General features: G+C 42.2%; 1 protein-coding gene across 1 annotated transcript in view; it reads right to left on the bottom strand.

The window, feature by feature from the left end:
• obscna (obscurin, cytoskeletal calmodulin and titin-interacting RhoGEF a) overlaps positions 1-19383 on the bottom strand; it is a 41694-nt gene that overhangs the window by 8624 nt on the left and 13687 nt on the right. The window contains exons 27-62 of the mRNA XM_046391951.1: positions 19096-19362; positions 18734-19000; positions 18237-18503; positions 17737-18006; positions 17250-17546; positions 16916-17173; positions 16512-16778; positions 15991-16257; positions 15507-15773; positions 15009-15275; positions 14477-14743; positions 14041-14307; positions 13554-13820; positions 13097-13363; positions 12553-12819; positions 12026-12292; positions 9630-11891; positions 9449-9521; positions 9107-9201; positions 8880-8992; positions 8524-8724; positions 8260-8342; positions 7823-7996; positions 7572-7731; positions 7333-7434; positions 6912-7076; positions 4442-4600; positions 4135-4312; positions 3735-3848; positions 3380-3547; positions 2815-2917; positions 2602-2731; positions 2278-2496; positions 542-708; positions 244-377; positions 54-166 (exon numbers count right to left, since the gene is read on the bottom strand). Of these exons, the coding sequence (XP_046247907.1) occupies positions 54-166; positions 244-377; positions 542-708; positions 2278-2496; positions 2602-2731; positions 2815-2917; positions 3380-3547; positions 3735-3848; positions 4135-4312; positions 4442-4600; positions 6912-7076; positions 7333-7434; positions 7572-7731; positions 7823-7996; positions 8260-8342; positions 8524-8724; positions 8880-8992; positions 9107-9201; positions 9449-9521; positions 9630-11891; positions 12026-12292; positions 12553-12819; positions 13097-13363; positions 13554-13820; positions 14041-14307; positions 14477-14743; positions 15009-15275; positions 15507-15773; positions 15991-16257; positions 16512-16778; positions 16916-17173; positions 17250-17546; positions 17737-18006; positions 18237-18503; positions 18734-19000; positions 19096-19362 (9209 nt within the window). The remainder of the gene's footprint in view (positions 1-53; positions 167-243; positions 378-541; positions 709-2277; positions 2497-2601; positions 2732-2814; positions 2918-3379; positions 3548-3734; positions 3849-4134; positions 4313-4441; positions 4601-6911; positions 7077-7332; positions 7435-7571; positions 7732-7822; positions 7997-8259; positions 8343-8523; positions 8725-8879; positions 8993-9106; positions 9202-9448; positions 9522-9629; positions 11892-12025; positions 12293-12552; positions 12820-13096; positions 13364-13553; positions 13821-14040; positions 14308-14476; positions 14744-15008; positions 15276-15506; positions 15774-15990; positions 16258-16511; positions 16779-16915; positions 17174-17249; positions 17547-17736; positions 18007-18236; positions 18504-18733; positions 19001-19095; positions 19363-19383) is intronic.

Here is a 19383-nt window from a genome sequence, read left to right as displayed (position 1 = left end):
AATGTTACAACCCAGCCTTTCAAGCAGGCACTGATGATCGACAGTGCTCCCACCTTGTACCACTGTATTTTGGCAGTGGGTCTTCCTGTGATAATGGCAGTAAATGTAGCTGGTTGGCCCGGCTCCACACAGAGGTCCTCAGTGGGTACCTGGATGGAGGGAGGAGCTGAACAGATCATATCAGTGAAAAATCACGCAAAGAATGGTAGAAGTCACAATATTGTGTTTAAGAGACAAAAATACCATCTGTAATTTCCTGCATTGACTCCAAGATGTAGATCTCTTCCTCTTCATCCTCTTGGTAATACAGAGGCTGCTGTAGCACCTGGCCCACAGATGTTGAGTCAGGAACCCCCTCTTCAGTACCACATGCAGCTCTGGAGACAAAGATAATAATAATAATAATAAAAAAAAGTAATTATTAAATACAACTGATTAGTCCAGGGAATTAACATTTTAATCCGTTCATACAAGTATTTCATGGATTCAATGATTTGATTTTTACTCTTTCATCAGCAGTTGTGAGTAAAACTAAACTTACTGTTCAGGTTGTCCAGGAGGGAAGAGCATCTTAGCAATCGAGGTGGGGCTGAAATCAGTCTGTAACCATTTCTTAACAAACACAGTGGACCAGCCCTCTGAGTCTGCATCTATGAAAACCACAATGTCAATCAGCAGGAATGTATGAGTCAGACACTTGAAATATAATTATTTTTTAACTAGATTTTAAGGAATTATCATGTTGCCTTGGCTATAAAAAGGAAAAGTACATTACCTTACGTACCAAGTGCAGTAATAATGCATTTCTTACCTCAGTACTTGAGGGTTTAACCCCAATAAACCAACATATCAACAGGATATGGGCGCATGCCCACTCTTGCATGGGAGTAACCTGGGCACCTGCTCAGCACATGACCATCTTTTGTTCGTTGGAGTGAAGAGTTAGCTGGTCATGCGTTGGCAAGAGGAAAAAGGGGGATGTAGCATGGTTATTTGTTATCATGACAATGATGACTTACATGGAACAGTCCATGTGAGAAACCTCCTGCTTCAAAACTAGTAGAGGGAAGATGGAAAAACATGTAGGTTATGGACAATGGCAAGACAAACATGGTGAACCAGTGTCAGAAATATATAAGTATATATATTTTATTGATAGCCATCTAACAATTCTATTATTTGGCTAAATGCTGTTCTATTCTATCATACATTTATTGCCGACATTGCTGATCCTCTGTGAAGAGAATAACAGTGGGGAATTAACAGACACTAGTGTCATTGGAAAATAACAATATAGTACAATAGAAAAATAGCAATTCTTGCTATATCTGCATTTAATTTACTGCTGTTATGTGATGGCACCTCAAGCTGTCGATTTATGGATCCTAATGGATGAAAATGATCTAGTCTGTTGAAACTGGAAACACAATGAAAAACACAAAACATTCCATACAATCAATGTTTCAATGGATTTCCATGAGTGAGATATTTTGAGAAGTGCAGTTTGGTGTCTATGTTGAATGGAAGCCACTAGATCCTGCTGGATTATGGCAACGGAAGTTTGTTAGAAATAGTTACTGTCACATGATTGAATAACTCTCAGGATGTTAGTTACACACAGAGGTCAAAGTGTTTGCAATTCATCACTAGTCAGATGAACAGATGAGTGAGCAGTGAAACATTAAAAACCAAAGAGCAAAGGTTACAGTTGGTTCTGTGCATGTATTAGGGCAAGGAAACTGTAGTGGTCTGGGAGAGGTATGATACTTGCATTCACAGACAACACGCATTTATGAGGTGCGCATAAGTCATCACATGCTGTCTTTCAAGTGACGCAAATCAAATTAACTAATATTAATGATAGAGTAATGATAAATGTAAAAACAAAACATGTATAGGTGTAGTTAACTCATGCATATCAACAAATGTTGCACTTGTGAGTCCACATTTGATGTAGTGTTCAGATGGGAATATTTCTGTTACACACAAATGCACTTCATGCCATATTCCCTGGGGATCTAGTGACAACTGATATGGAAGGTGGAACTACGTATGACATGAGTGTGTGTGAAATGGGAAAAAGGAAATTGTGAGTAAAATCTCAAAATGGCATCACCTAGATAAAAGGAAGGAATGGTAGTAGTTGAAAGTGGATATTGATGTAGTCTGTTGCAGTTTGTTGTGAAGAGATTTCATATGACATGATGCAACATGGGTGACGGGATCAAAACGTGAGGTGAACTGAAGTGAAACCTGACAATGGCATGTGCTTCAATCCCTTGTCAAACACAGCTGAACTGTCAAAGCGTGGAGCGTCCCCATGAAAACCCCGTGGTGAATTTCTATCCCGTGTGGAGGATATTTACCTTCAGTGGCTCTGGCTGTCCTACCTTTAGGAGGCAAGTCCTGTGGTTGGTCGTTCTCGATGTCAGTTCGTGGCACGTAAGCGGGGCACAGCCCTGCTTTGCACTTGATGCAGCCAAACTCATTCCAAAGCTAAACAAAACAAAACACTTGATGTACAGCATCTAATAGGAAGGTGACAGATACAAATTATACCATCTTGTTATACTGAACACTTTACGGATGTGGGTTTTATACCTCACACTCATACTGTCCAATATCTGCTTGTGTTGCACTGAGGACTGTCAGACACAAGATCCCACTCCGAGCATCATTCAGGATGGAGTACTTTTTCTGGTCAGTCAACTCTCTGCCATTTTTCAGCCATCTGCCAAACCCAAAGATAGATGTGTGTGACGCACGCAATGAAATAGCAACTACCACAGTTACTTTTTCTCTGCGTTGCCATACCTGATTCGTGGCAAAGGAGTAGTAAGTGTGGAGCAGGTAAACTGTATATCTTCACCTTCTATCAGACAAGCACTCTCCAGCCGACACACAAATCTGGGTGGAGCTGGAGAGCAGCAGAAAAACATTAAATATGCTATCTGCTCCCCTATAATTAGAAATAGACCAACTGTATCAGTTACACTAACAGTAATTAGTAGATAAGTAATATTAGCAGTAATACTGTATATTAAAGCAGTCTCAGTGGTAAATGTGAAAGCAGGTAATATCTAGTTAGTAACTAGCACTGTAGTAGTTTTAAGGTTTTAACTGTTATTGTGGTAGTGATGGTCAAAATAGTAGTACCACTATAACACTAGGAATAATTATGGCCATACTGGCAGTAAGAGCCCTAGTGGTATTAGAGTGTGAATATCTGGAGTCAGAACTAAAATGCTGAAGTAGTAGTATCATAGCTGTCCTGTGTTCCTTTGCGACAGTGAATGTATGAGCAACATTCACCCAGAAACACAGACATGAGAAATGGCTACACAACACTGAGGAGGTTTAAATGCATCCATAGACTCACCCTGCACCACAATCTTAGCCAGAGTACCAGCACTGCCCATGAAGCTGCTAGCATAGCAAGCATACTGCCCCGAGTCCTGAGCAGTGAGGCTGTCCAGGATGAGACTGCAGGTGCCTGACCGGTCTGCTGTGATGATGTGACGTGGGTCATCCTCCAGTGGAAGGCCATCTAAGAGGTGGATATCAGATTTACTTTCCGATTTACCAAACCACACAATAAAATTAAAGAAAATTATGGCCTTGCTCTAGAAATAAATTAAAGTGAAGAATACAGTGGGTAATGCTGCTTTTGGTAATACCTTGTAACATGTGTCAATAAGTATGGTATACAAACATTTCAAGAAGATATTTCTGACCTTTGAGCCAGCTGACCACTGGTTTTGGTGATCCTGTGACTTTACAGGTCAGTTTGATTGTCTGTCCTATCTTTGTTGTGCAGTCAGACAAGAGTGACTCAAACACTGGTGGGCCTGTTGATAGACACAAAGACAGAAATCACTCAAGCATTTAATGAAAGTATCAGCTATATTAATTCCACAAAAAAAAGATTTGACCCTCAACACCTGGGAGAAAACCACAAGGCTAAACCTTTAGTCCACCTGACACAACAGCTAGGACTTTCAGAATATCAGACGTTCATCGAATCTTTTAGCTACCACTGCAGTTTTAAGAAAAGAACAAACTGACTGAAAGTAGATAGGCGAACATTTGTTTCATTGTTAAAAAAAGGACTTACTTTCCCACAGAAACACTTACTGTTAGTGGGCAGGCTGGAGCATTGCTGTAGATCCTTCAGGTCCTTGAGCCAGGAGACTTTAACCAGGGAGGAGCGGCCCTGCAGGGTGTACCTCCGCAATGAGCCCCTGTGCTCATGCCACAAACCCCAAGACTTTTCATCTCCACCCACAGTCTCCTTTATTTCCACATCATTCAGCTAGACAGATTGCAAAAGTAAGAAAAAGGAATGAGTGGGAAGATGGGGTCAACACATGTGACATTTAACAGTTTAATTTTTTGTATTTATTCAGTAGAATAAGTGAGATTGCAGGAGAATAGCTCTTACCTTCATTTTGTTCTTGAAGGTGTAGGTGTCACTGCTCACACTGGTGTCTCTTTTCAGTTTACACAGTACAATACATTCCTTAAAGAGAAACACTTGTCTCTGATGCCCCCTAGAGGTCGTCTTAATTTCTGGAGTTTCCTCCCACACTGTGAAGAGTCCCTGAAAGGAAGACAATAAGTGAGGAGGATATTATACAACAAACAAAAGTGTTGATCAGAATGTAAGGCTGAAAAACCTTCAAGTAATTGGGATATTTTTCCTATTTAGGCAACACTGTGGAACAAAGTTATTAGTTTAACTGCAACTTGGTCTCAGAATGGGTCGGCGTCCCTGACGCAGAGAAATACTGAACCCCGATGCAGAGTCAGAAACAGGCAGGCGGAGGTCCAAGCAATAGTCTTTAATTAATAACAAAAAAAAAAAACAACTCAAAAAGCACATTCTTACCGTGGCAGGAGAACTACAAAATACTGTGGCTAAATCTCCTGGCATAACATGGGGAAAAACGCAGACGCTGACCAAGGTGACTGGGAAGACAAGGACTAAATAGACATGATAACGAGACACAGGTGACACACATCAGGAGGGAGAAAGCAATCAGGGAAACCAAAAGCAAAGTTACAAGAAAACAGGACACACAGGGGAAGTGACGCTTTTCAAAATAAAAGCGGACATGACAAAAACCTTGAACATAATACATGGAAACACAAGACACACATGGAACATGACACATGGACTCAAAAAATCAAAAACAAAGCATAACCAAAAACACCATGACAATGACAGAACAACACCACCAACACCACCACCACCCCACACACCACCCCACAGGGACAGATCCCAGATGTCCCTTAACAGAAAAGCCAGTACATAACCAGGCTGGGCGGGTGGAGGGGGACCAGGAAGGAGGTAACAACCAAAGAGCAATAAACCAAGAAAAACAAAGTCAGTGATTCAGCCCGGGTGCAAGGCATAGGCCCGGTCTGAAACCTCAGGCGGGCGACCCCAGTTCAACACCCAAGTGGGACTTGACGCGTCAGGGGGTCTGCCCAAATGCTGGGCCAGGACACAACGTGAGACCTCAGGCGGTCTGCCTGAATGCTGGGCCAGGGCCAACGGCCGATCCAAGAGCCGCCTCTGTGGCGACCTGACGAGGCATGGAGACCTGATGACCTGATGACCCGACGAGACGTGAAGACCTGACGAGACGTGGAGACCTGACGAGACGTGGAGATCTGGCGACCTGACAAGACGTGGAGACTTGGCGAGACATGGCGACCTGACGAGGAGACCTGGTGAGACGGGGCGTGAAGGCAGGCAGACCCAGCCCGGAGACGGTGAGCTGCGGTCCGTCTGCTGCGCCATAAAGACCTGGCAAGGCTTGGGGTGCTGGCAGACCCAGACCTAGAACAGTGGGCTGCGGTCCATCAGCTGAAGCGAGGAGAGCGGAGACGGCAGACAGCCGCTCCATCAGGGTCTGGAATAGGGCGCTGATCTCCGCGTCGGTAGGTAGCTTGGTCCGCGGAGCAGGGACAGGATCGCTGATCTCCACGGCGGTTGGCGGCTCGATCCGCGGATTCTGCACCGGCAGTGGGGAGCCTGTTGCTGGAAGCACGCCTCCCCGGGGCCTGAAGCGGCGCATCTGCTCCTCCCAGAGTTCGACCAAATCGGGAGACCGGGTCGCCAGTCCGGTGCCCGCATTAGGAGACTCTACGGGGTTCATTGTTGGTCAGAGCGTTCTGTCAGAATGAGTCGGTGTCGCTGACGCAGAGAAATACTGAACCGCGATGCAGAGTCAGAAAGGGGCAGGCAGGCAGAGGTCCAAGCAATAGTCTTTAATTAATAATAACAAAAAACCAACTCAAAAAACACATTCTTACCGTGGCAGAAGAACTACAACAACCTGTGGCTAAATCTCCTGGCATAACATGGGGAAAAACGCAGACGCTCTGACCAAGGTGACTGGGAAGACAAGGACTAAATAGACATGATAACGAGACACAGGTGACACACATCAGGAGGGAGAAAGCAATCAGGGAAACCAAAAGCAAAGTTACAAGAAAACAGGACACACAGGGGAAGTGACGCTTTTCAAAATAAAAGCGGCCATGACAAAAACCTTGAACATAATACATGGAAACACAAGACACACATGGAACATGACACATGGACTCAAAAATCAAAAACAAAGTATAACCAAAAACACCAGGCATGACACTTGGTAATAGAAAAGCGCACGTGCCACACTTTCAAAAAGACTAAACATTTTATTTTTCTGGCAGATTAGGCCAAATTAAAACTGACTAAAACTGTCAAATGAAATTTCACACTCAGTAAAAAGACTCAAGTCTATTAACTTTTGTTCACAGTATTTCCACTAGTTACATAAACTGATCAAAGCGTATATGGTTTTGATGTTGAACCCAGAACTTTGCCTGGATATAAGAACAGGTCAGTGATTTGTAACTACCTGTCGTGTAGGTTCACCCAGGGCAGTCAGAGGAGCTGGGTAGTTCTCGATGAGAGACACCTGGTGCAGATTGTCAGACCTCCAGGGTAGACAGGACACTATGGAAAAGGCATCTTCTAAAAGACAGCAGCTCTGGCCACTTTTGGCTTTGTTCTTGATTAATTCCTGCCAATAAAAGTTTTATTTACAACATTTATTTATACATGCTTTCAACTGACATATTTTCAATGAACAACAGCAGCTGAAATGCTTATCAAAATAAATATCCAATACTCAAATATTCCAATTTCTCTACAATATTCCTGTGTAATCTGAAAAAACAAACAAGCAAATATACACCATCTTATTGCTACTATCACACTGCCATTAATGACTGAGGTTTCATACATGTATTTGTAAAACTATAAATGTATGTTATGACCTTCAATAAAGCCTGGTAGGTCTGAATCCTCTCCACCGGTCGCTGGAGGAAGGTGAGGATATCCATGGCAGCAGCCTCAGACTTCCCAGATTGTGTTAACTCCTGAGGTGCAACAAACAACATGAAAAAATAAAACACATTGAATCAGTGTAATAATATTGCTATTCAGCACATTAGTTTCCACAACATTCATACTAAAGGAAGGTCAGTATTTAAATGCAAACAGATTTTGTGAGTACTTTGAAAAACTGTTGGATAGTCTTGTCTGTGGCACAGGCCTCCGCTTGTGCTTGTCCCATCATGTAATGAAGATACTTCTCAAAGTCCTCAGCGTGCTTGATCAGGTGCATGGCTACGTCATCATCTGTGGCACATTTCCTCAGACCGGGAAGGAAGGCCCTGAGAAAACATATTATTTTATTGTTTATTTGCATGTTGTATTAACACATTCAGATGACCAGAACAATGCATGTATGTGTGAGAATGTTACCTCTCATGCAGAAGCACAATCTCTCTGATGTTCCTGAAAATGATCTCTTTCTGATTGAGGATGTTAATGGGTACATTGCGGCTAGACTCCAGATAATTTAGTTGGTGAGAGGTGAACGTCTTCATCTCCTTTACAAACTCCTCCTCTCCATCAATCAGACCTTGGATCAGTTGGCTTAAGGTAAAAGGGATTTAATGAAAATTGGAAGTGATGTGGCAGTTTGCACTTTTGTGATTAGAACAAATAAATTTTCCATCTTCACAAAAATCATGTTAGATGCTACAATAAATAAATGCAAGAAACAATCAAATAGCATAAGTAATAATAAACATACAATTCTACTTTAAACATACTTATCAAAAAACTAAATAATAGTGGCCTGTGACATTTCTCCCTGTTTATTCAACCTGTCAGTGTATAATTTCATAATCACAGACCTCAGAGCTCTCCTGTATTCTTCTCCTGTCGACCCAATACCATCAAGATCCTCTGGAGGTGTTCTCAACTGCGGGAAAGTCTCCTGTTGAAAAAACCATCCTGAATTTATTTTAAAAAGTCTTTGAATTTCTTATTACTTGCTGAAATTAATATCTCAATTAAACATTAACATCATCAAACTTACAGTATAAGATGGTTGAATGGTTCAGATTACAACACATGTACTCTGTATTGCAGTTGACATCTGGATTTATACATCCTACCTTCCTCTTCTTCTCCAGGTAGGCTGGACACACCCATCCCTGTCGAGCAGGATTGGTTTTGGTGGGTTTGGTCCTCACCAGCCACCTGTCAGGGTGAACAGAATCCAGGACCTCTACAAACTGGCTCTCCTTCAGAACAAAACTGTCCTTATTTCCGCTGTTTGGACTGCAGTCAGCCCGAGCCACATATATTTCAAATGTCTGAGGTGAAGAAAAAACAAACATAAGTTAAGGCTTCTGTCACGAAATAGGCAATATTTACTTTGTCAGACTGTTACTAAATGAAATCACATTTATAACATTAACATTTACAACAGAGCACAAGATAGGCCCATAAATGCAGCACAAATATGCACCTCTTGTCTATACTCCTCCCCTTCTGACTCGGATCCAGAGACAGTACTAGTTAAGGGTGTGTGAGTACGGTGGTGTTTAGGAGATGGTGTCCTCAGTCTTCCTTCATGAGCCCCTACACATTAGAGAGGAAGATAGCTATAACATACCTGATAGGAAACTCATAAGACCTCATGAGGAAGTGACAAATAATCAAAAGCAGTGATTAAATAAAATGATTACTCCTGACCTTTGACCTTCAGTAGTTTCTTAGGAGGTTGTGGAGGAGTTATCTGTTCTTTATCGTCTTTTGGAGGCACTTGATCCACTGCTTTTGTCACTTCCCTGTAACAGTAACAGTATTCTTGGGTATCTTTATGAGCAGAATATAAGCCTGTGAATATTCTCATTCATCCAGGTCATGGTTATCTCAAGGAAATTCAATCGAATGCAACTGGACTTAGTTATTTGTCTTTGAAGACGTTTCACCTCTCATCCAAGAGGCTTCATCAGTTCATGCTCGCTTGACTAAGCAGAATATAAGATAATAGCGATTAAAATTCAAACAACAAGACAAAAATCTTCTCCGTACCTTGGTACAGCTGGGCAAATCTCAACTGGTTCCAACATATCTGGAGCTGTATCATAATCAGAGGGACTTGACACTGTTGAAAACAGAAACTCATATGTACTATACTGTAAATATTTGACCAGGAAAATCAGTTTCCTTGTGATTAGAGTTAGAAAATTTAGAAAATAGGCATGTTACTCACTGGAACTGGCAGCAATGAGTGACGAACCTCTCCTTTCTTGTGGGCTCGTCTGAGCATCCTGCTGCTCCGTCAGATTGTAGGCCTCCCACAGAGAGACACTCACACTTTCTACATAGCTCGCAGCATCTGCAGCTGAAGTGGGAATCTGGGTTTGAGTCTGAGGTGGATTCTGAGTCTCTGTTTTGGTCTGGACCTCAGGCTTTGCTGGGGCAAGTTGCAGAGGAGTTATGGCTGCAAGGGGTGGGTGTACAGGCTTCTGGGCTATCGGAGCAGGCTTCTGAGGCTGTACTACTGTTATGTTTCCATTGTAGGAGGTCCCACCAAACTTATTCAAAACCTCACATGTATAGATTCCACTGTCATTAGTGGTAAGGTTTTTGATCACCAGCATGCAAACCCCATTTTCCTTAGTCTCAATACAGCATCGACAGTCACTAGTGATTTGTTGGCCATTTTTCAGCCAGCGTACTGTGCTGGGTTTCCCTTCTACAATGCACACTAGAGTGACTGTACCATGAAGATCTGCACTCTGGTTCTTAAACATCTCTTTAAAGACAGGTCGCATGTCTTTGCGGGTTTTGTAGCCTTTAAAGGCAGCCTGGATCTTGACTGCAGCTTCTTGCAATTGTGGTTCATCCTCAACGCTGATATCACTCTCTAGTTTGGTATTTTTTGGTGGCAGTTCCCTCTCGGGTACATGAGTTGGAGGTACTGTAGAGGGTTGGTTTGAACCGCCAACAAAAGAACCAGGGAACTGGACAGGGCTGCAGATAGCTGGTATCTCAGTCAAAGCCTCTAAGAAAGTCTCATCTTCAGAAATGTAGAGGAGAGGAATGTCTTCCATCATCTTTACTGTTTGTCTGTCTTCTTCTCTTCTCATTGGCTCGACTGCCAGTTTTGTTTCCTGGTCTACTTCAGGTTGATTTCTTATGGGTTTTACTGGTTGTCTGATCGGCTGTTTGGTGTTTGTGTCCTTCTCCGCAGCTTTCACAGGTTCCTTAATTTTTTCAATTATCTCAGCATCTGTTGTCACTGATTGTTCCCTCTCAATTCTTGCTTTCTCTTGAACATTTTCCTTCAAAGACCCTATTGACTGTTGCATTGGCTTATCATTTGTTGTTTTCACTTCATCTCTTCTTATCTGTTGATCATCTTCTGTCTCTGTGTCCCTTGAATATTGTTTTTCCATTCCTCCCCTTGCTTTGCTTTTTATCCTCACAGGTGGTTTTGGAGGGGTGAATTCAGCCTCTTTTTCTAAAGTCTTTTCTGTTTTTTTGCCAGACTGGTTACCCACTGCTAGTTTCAGTGGCTTTTTCTCTCTCTCTGCCTCTGAGGACACATGTTGTTCCACACGGCCTTTCTGTTGATGGTCTTCTACAGAATCACTGACGGGAGGCTTTGCTGACTGGACAATGATCTCCTCAGTTTCCTTTGTAACATATTTTAGGGGTTCCTTTCCCACTGTTATTTTTCCTTTAGACCTTACTGGTGGTCTAAAAATTTCCTCTTCTGTTTTGTCTACTTCAGCCTTCCTTACAGTAGACTTCTCTTCTTGTACCTTCATTGTTTCTTTCACAAACGTTTTTAGTGGCTTATCATGTTTTTCATCCTCTCCGTTCTTCCAGAGGATTGTTTCTGGAATGTTTGTCCTTTCAACCATACTTGTTTTATCTGAAGGTTTTTCAGGCTGTTTTGACCTTTGTTCAATTTCATTTTCTTTTTCCAGACATATTACTGGCTGTCTCTTTTGCTCAGTGTCTCCCAGAAACCCGTCTGACTGACATACATTATGGTCAACTTTGACTAATGTCTCCAACTTCTTTGCTGTTTGTTTAGTCTCCATGAAAACTTCTTTCTCTGTTTCCAATGGCCTAGGTGGCGCTTCCACCTCCCTGTCAAACCTATCTTCCTTCTCAAGTAGTTTAATTGTCTTATCAACTTTCTTGGACACCTCCCTGTCTTTCTCCTTGTGTCTCTCCAGCTGTGTTACATTCTGTATAACATTAAAGTCTTTCTCCACAGACCTTCCAGGTTTGAAGCTGTTTTGGTCGTCAGTCTCCCTTGGCATAGACTGTTGGCTGTCAATCACTGAATCCACATGTTTTTCTAAATTTGTAATAGATGCTTTCCTATTAGCTCTCTTTTTCGGCTCTGGAGGAACAGGCCTCTCATTCTCTGGAGTAGCAGTTGGTTTGGAAACAGTGCTCTTTGTCCGCGGCAGTAATGTGGGTGACTCTACCTCCGGTGCAGTTGGTTGTATTGCTATACAAGTGAATGAAAAATATTTTGTTGAATTTGTTGAATTGATTAAAGAATGGTAGAGGTTGGAGAGAAAAATAAAATTAGTCATCTCATGTTATTACTTTACCATTAGGTAAGCATCAAGCTGCACAAACCTTTTACTGTCACAGTTGCCGTGGTCTCAGCATTTCCTGCATGGCATGTGTAGCTTCCACTGTCTTCAGGTTTGAGATCCTTGATGTGGAGCTGGTAGAAGCAGCCATCCTGCTTCATTTCATACTTTCTGTTGGCTCTCAGTGGCATCTTGTTCTTCTTCCATTGTACTGACACTTGAGGCTTAGACAGCTCACAGTACAGGGAGGCTGTAGCTCCTTCCTCAATTTCCACACTTTGTAATTCTTTGCTGAAAAATGAAGTGAGCTCTAGGCAGTGGGACAAAACAAACCAAAACATTGAGATAGTGCAAGATGAGGCACTACATCAAAAAGATTTTTAAATATATTTTGTATTCATGGTTTGATGGATCTTAAATACTGAAAATGCTTGAGAGATGGAGTTAGAAGCTAATTCAATTTCAGAGTTCACAATCAATCACATATTACAACATTACTATCACTTGAGGATGTGAGAGATGAGACAGCAAAATTTTCCATACACAGACACAACATCCATGTACACAGACCTTTTACTGTCACAGTTGCAATGGTCTCTGTACTTCCTGCTTTACATGTATAGCTTCCACTATCTTCAGATTTAAGATCCTTGATGTGAAGCTGAAGGAAGCAGCCATCTTGCTTTATCTCGTATTTTTTGCTGGTTCTTAGTGGCAGCCCGTTCTTACTCCATTGCACTGACAATCCAGGCTTGGACAGCTCACAGTGCAGAGAGGCTGTACCTCCCTCTTCAATCTCCACACTTTTTAAGCTTTCCTTGAAGAATGGTGGGACCTCTGGGAAATGGGTGCAGATTGGGAAAACATGTAATGGAAAATGTTTAAAACCTCATCAGAAGAGGACAAAACTGTTATTTAAATCCACAGATTGTTAAGACTTTTCAACTATCTCGTAAGGTAGGTGGGTTTGCTACATCAGCACCAGAATAAGAAGCAGAAGTTGAGAAGTTTCAGACAATCATTGGAGAGTACTTTGAATATCACTGTGTAATTGTTTGCCTGCATTTCTAACACTGATTCTTTCACTGTGATGCAAATTGCCAAACATATACACCTGTCACTGTCACAGTTGCAGTGGTCTTGGCATTTCCTGCATGACATGAGTAGCTTCCACTGTCTTCAAGTTTGAGATCCTTGATGAGGAGCTGGAGGAGGCTATCATCCTGCTTCATTTCATACTTCCTGCTGCCTCTTAGAGGAAGTTTGTTCTTCTTCCACTGTACTGACACTCCAGGCTTAGACAGCTCACAGTGCAGAGAGGCTGTACCTCCCTCCTCAGCCTCCACATTTTCCAAGTCCTTCTTGAAGAATGGAGGGAGCTCTGGGAAATTAGGCAAAAAAAAGTGTAATGTAATGGGAACAGTGCTTGCAAACTGCATAGGTTTACCTCCTACAGTAGTGCATGGGCCTATCAGATAGACCAGAGTAGTACAGATAAGCACCGAATAAAATTTGTGTAGTTCTAGTACTAAAATCTTCTAATAAAGTTATAATTCTGCAAACATATAGACCTGTCACTGTTACAGTTGCAGTGGTTTCTGCACATCCTGCTTGACATGAGTAGCTTCCGCTGTCTTCTGGTTTGAGCTCCTTAATGAGGAGCTGGAGGAGGCAACCATCTTGCTTCATCTCATATTTCCTGATGGCTCTTAGTGGTAAATTGTTCTTCTTCCATTGCACTGGTATGTCAGATGTGGACAGTTCACAGCACAGGGAGACTGTGCCTCCTTCCTCCATCTTCACATTCTGCAATTCTTCCTTGAAAAATGGTGGGAGCTCTATGGAATATAAAATTTTCATGGAGTATAAAAGTGAGATATTTTAGTATCACAGAAATAATATTTAAAAAAGCATGAAGTTAAAGATAGGAAATACTGAGTTTCAGCAAGTTCAGATGATAACAAGTAATTATTAAAAATTATTTGAAATTGGTTTCCATGATGTAAAGCTTGCTGACACTGTAAAATTTATTTTGCAGATTTTCTCAAATGCACAAACCTTTTATCAACACAGTTGCAGTGGTCTCTGCACTTCCTGCTTGACATGTGTAGCTTCCATTGTCCTCAGGTTTGAGATCTTTAATGTGGAGCTGGAGCAGACAGCCATCCTGTATCATCTTGTACTTCCTGCTGGCTCTCAGTGGCAGTTTATTCTTTCTCCATTGCACTGACATTCCTGGCTTAGACAGCTCACAGCACAGGGAGGCTGTACCTCCCTCTTCAGCCGTCATGTTCTGCAAATCCTCTATGAAAAAAAGAGGGAGCTCTGGGAAAAATGGGAGGGTCAGAGATTAATGAAGTAAATGTTTTTCAGGTGTACCAGAAGAAACAAGCAAGCAGTTTTGATAGCTACTGATGTGAAAGATAAGTGGGGTTGGTCCCATACGATCGCAAAAAAAAAAAAAAAAAAAAAAAAAATATCCAAATGCACACACCTTTCACTGTCACAGTTGCAGTGGTCTCTGCACTTCCCACTTGACACGCATAGCTTCCACTGTCCTCAGGTTTGAGCTCTTTAATGCTGAGCTGGAGGAGGCAACCATCTTGTTTCATCTCATACTTCTTGCTGGCTCTCAGTGGTAGCTTGTTCTTCTTCCATTGCGCTGACACTCCAGGCTTAGACAGCTCACAGCACAGGGAGGCTGTAGCTCCCTCCTCAACCTCCACACTTCGTAATTCTTTGTTGAAGAATGGAGTGAGCTCTGCAAAAATTTGTATGGATTAAAAAACATACATATACATGGGGGAATGGGAGAATACTTGAGGCCTAATAAACAGCAGGAAATGTATTTGGTAAGACAGACATTATCAAAACTTAACCAACTTAAAATTTAAATTGTGAAATTACAATAACACAAACTTATTACATTCAAGAAACTTCAATCTCTAGAAGGTACATTGAATTTTACTGTGTGATCAAATGCACACAGAGCAAACACTGAATTATTCACTTCCAAATATACACACCTTTCACTGACACAGTTGCAGTGGTTTCTGCACTTCCTGCTTGACAAGTGTAGCCTCCACTGTCCTCACATTTGAGATCCTTGATGTGAAGCAGGAGGAGGCAGCCATCTTGTTTCATTTCATACTTCCTGTTAGCTCTCAGTGGCAGCCTGTTCCTCTTCCACTGCACTGACACTCCAGGCTTAGACAGCTCACAGCACAAGGAGACTGTACCTCCCTCCTCAGCCTCCACACTAACCAAGTCTTTCTTGAAGAATGGAGGGAGTTCTGGGAAAACGGAGGGAAAAAAAGAATTGTACATCTATAATGTAATGATAACAGTGCTTGCAACCTCACCTGGACAGGTTTTTCAGAAAATGAGTGGGTGTAGCATACACAGTAGTGTAAGAACATAATGCAATGCCCACCAGATAGATCAGAGTAGTACAGGAAAGCACTGTCCTGAAACTATTTTCCAATGAAGCAAACACTGAATTATTCACTTCCAAACATACATACCCTTCACTGTCACAACTGCAGTGGTCTCTGCACTTCCTGCTTGACATGAGTAGCTTCCACTATCATCAGGTTTGAGCTCCCTGATGTGGAGCTGGAGGAGGCAGCCATCTTGCATCATCTCGTACTTCCTGCTGGCTCTCAGTGGCAGTTTATTCTTCTTCCATTGCACTGACATTCCTGGCTTAGACAGCTCACAGCACAGGGAGGCTGTACCTCCCTCTTCAGCCGTCATGTTCTGCAAATCCTCTTTGAAAAATGGAGGGAGCTCTGGGAAAAATGGGAGGGTCAGAGATTAATGAAGTAAATGTTTTTATTGTAACAGAAGAAACATTTCAAACATTAACAAGTAAGACTAATGAGTATAAGAAATTCTACTATTGTTTTTGTAGCCTACTTATGTGAATGATGAATGATGTTTGCCCCATATCATGTAGATTTTTATGAAGTTTAGATTATCACAAAAAATCATTTAAGATACACACACCTTTCACTGTCACAACTGCAGTGGTCTCTGCACTTCCTGCTTGACATGAGTAGCTTCCACTATCATCAGGTTTGAGCTCTCTGATGTGGAGCTGGAGGAGGCAGCCATCTTGTTTCATTTCATATTTCCTGCTGGCGCTCAGCAGCAGCTGGTTCTTCTTCCATTGCACTGATACTCCAGGTTTAGACAACTCACAGTAGAGAGAGGTTGCACTTCCCTCCTGAGCCTCCACACTTCTCAATTCTTTCTTGAAGAATGGTGGGAGCTCTGAGAAAAGGAGTTGTAAAGGATAAAATTGTATAACTTTATCATAGAAAGAAAAACGTGAGATGTCAGAAAGACCAAACAGTATTTTGTTATATTAGTTTAGCATAACAGTACATGCAGTGTTTGAAGGTTCACACAATGTCAGGGAATTACGTGAAAGTCACTATACTTGATTAGATGTGGGCTAGATTACATTCAGTTCCGATAACAAAATGTATTGATTAAGTTGCATTTGGTCACTGCCAAATACGCACCTTTCACTGTCACAGTTGCAGTGGTCTCTGCATTTCCTGCTTGGCATGAGTAGCTGCCACTGTCCTCAGGTTTGAGATCCTTGATGAGAAGCTGGAGGAAGCAGCCATCCTGCCTTATCTCATGCTTTCTGCTGGCTCTCAGAGGCAGTCTGTTCTTCTTCCACTGAATTGGCACTCCCAGTTTAGACAGCTCACAGTATAGGGAGGCTGAACCTCCCTCCTCAACCTCCACACTCTGCAATTCTTCTTGGAAGAATGGAGGGAGCTCTGAAGAGTAAGAAAACCAATTGAGACATTGGTTGAAATAATTTCACTGTATAATTTGACAAATCTCATCACTGTTCAAAGAAATCTAGTAGATGTGTCATAGTAGACCACTATCTAAAAGCAACTTTGGATTTTACCTGTCACGGTAAGTTTGGCACTGCTCTGCACATCTCCTGTATCACAGGAGTATATACCAGTGTCCAGGGGATCCACATCATGGATGAGCAATAGGTTGACTTTTCCCTCTTTGCGTATCTCATATTTATCACCATTTTGGAGTGGGATGTGGTTACGCCTCCAGATAACCAGTGAGGTAAAATCAGAAGTCCTGCAGGACAAAGTGGCTGTCTCTCCCTCCATGATTACAATGTCTTTAGGCTTGTCCTCAAATAAAACTAAAATTTGGATAAGAGTTAGGGTTAGTTAATGATTCCTTGAAACACACACCCTGTCTCTTATATTGCTGCTCACCTCTGGGCTTAGGAACAACTAGCAGACGAGCAGAGGTCCTCTCCTCCCCAACTACAAACGCCACGGTGCCCGTCTCGTCAGGCGTTGTCATGGTGAGGATCAGTCGGTGCTGGCGACCCTGGCATGTCATCTGGTTCATCTCGTTCTTCTGCAGAGGGCTGGATCCAAGCCACCAGACCCCTTCACTCACATCTGCATGGCTCAACTCACACACAAACTCTGCATCTTCACCTGCTGTCACCATTATGTCTTGCAGCTCTGTAACAATCCGCACACGCTCTGTGGAGGAAGAGGAAGCTATATACAGCTGGATTTTTAGAGATGGAGATGGAATGAGATGTATTTTACAACAAATAAGGCGAGAATGATGTGGTTTTATTCATGCATTATTTCTGGTACTGTAATGAATTAACCAAATATATTACATAAAAAATGGAAAAAATATACAGTAAAATATCAGTAATATTCTTCTGTATAATCCACCTACCCCTAACAATCAGCTTGGCAGTGGTCTTCTTGCCTCTGGTGATACAGCAGTACTCTCCACCATCTTGCAGATTAAGTTTCTTGATCTCCAAAGTGTGAGTGGGGCCCTTCTTCTTTAAAATGTATCGCCCTCCTTCTTCCACCACAGTGTTGTCCTTCTTCCAAGTGACAGGGACATTGGCACTGGAAACTTCACAAGACAGCAGCACAGATTTCCCTTCCATCACAGCTTGGCTCTCCAGTTCCTTCTCAAAGAACACAGATGCTGCCGCTGTTTGAAGAAGGAAATGAGATGCCATGTTTCAGAAAATGAGCAGTTCAGCAGCCGCAGCATTAAAAAGAGAAAGAAAGTGTGCAGAGCCATATGCCATATTGCAAGGGGCACATTTGATATATGTTGCAGTGAGAGCCGCATATCATGTTGATGTCCATATTTCAAGAGAATTCATGTGTTAATTGTTGCTTGGTGTAAGAAACACAAAATGGCAGCACGTTAAATACCTCTCACGTTCACTTCAGCCGTTGTCTTCTGGTCCCCTAAGATGCAGCTGTACTCCCCGACATCTTCGGGCTGAACGTTTTTGATGTGCATCTCAGCTATCTTCCCTCTCAGTGTCATCTGATATCGTCCCCCATGATAGAGCTGGTCCTCTGCCTTAAACCACTGCACAGGTACCCCAGACCTGGACAGTTCACAGCGAAGGGACACGTTGCCTCCTTCAGGGGCCTCCTGATTCTTTAGACCCATTTTAAAGGAGAGGGGGATAGCTGTGGAAAAATGTGAGAGTAGATAAACAGGTCAATTGAACACACTTAGAAGGCACAAGTCATTAAATAACAAAAAAAAGAATATGAACTAAGTACAACCAAGACTTTTATTTGCCCTTTAAATTCAAATACACAAATTTAAAACACATAAAAATCAGTTTTTCTTCATTTCTGAAAAGTCTAAGAATGCAAAAATACACATACATGCTTTCATTAAAAGCTTCCCTTACGTGTAATGGTGATGTTGGCTGTGGTCTTGACATCACCGTAGATACAGCTGTAAAGTCCACTGTCCTCCATTTGTGTGTTTTTGATAGTCAGCTCCATGACACTGTTTCGATTTTTAATCTGGTACTTGAAATTATTCTTCAGAAGTTCTTGTCCTTTCCTCCACTCCACAGCAAGGCTGGGCTTTGACAGCTCACAGCTCAACGTCACAGTGTTCTCCTCCTGCACCTGCTGGTTCCTTAACTTTGTCTTGAATGTGATGGGAGGAGCTGGAAGGAAAGAAAGCAACCTATGAGTTGTTATTCTCATAAAAAAAGAGAAGACTTAGATATTCTCTAATAAGTTTGCATTGTCTCTGTCTTACCTTTGACGATAAGCTCAGCAGTCGACTGACTGTCGTTAGTCTTGCAGGTATATTTCCCAGCATCGCCCTCCTCTACGTTGTTGATGATCAGTTTAGTGACACATCCTTCCTGTTTCATCTCATATTTGTATCCAGGTTTTAAGATGACTCTGCCTTTCCTCCAGTCGACTGGAGCTCCAGGTTTAGAGAGCTCACAGCAGAAAACCCCACTGTCCCCTTCCTTCACCTCCAAATTCGCCACCTCTTGTTTAAACATTACTGGTATTGCTGAGAAATAAACAACAAATT

This window comes from Scatophagus argus, chromosome 6 (genome assembly GCF_020382885.2).
Source record: "Scatophagus argus isolate fScaArg1 chromosome 6, fScaArg1.pri, whole genome shotgun sequence".
NCBI classification, from domain to species: domain Eukaryota; kingdom Metazoa; phylum Chordata; class Actinopteri; family Scatophagidae; genus Scatophagus; species Scatophagus argus.
The sequence above is the reverse complement of the archived record's forward strand: the minus strand, read 5'-3'. Positions and strand labels throughout refer to the sequence as shown.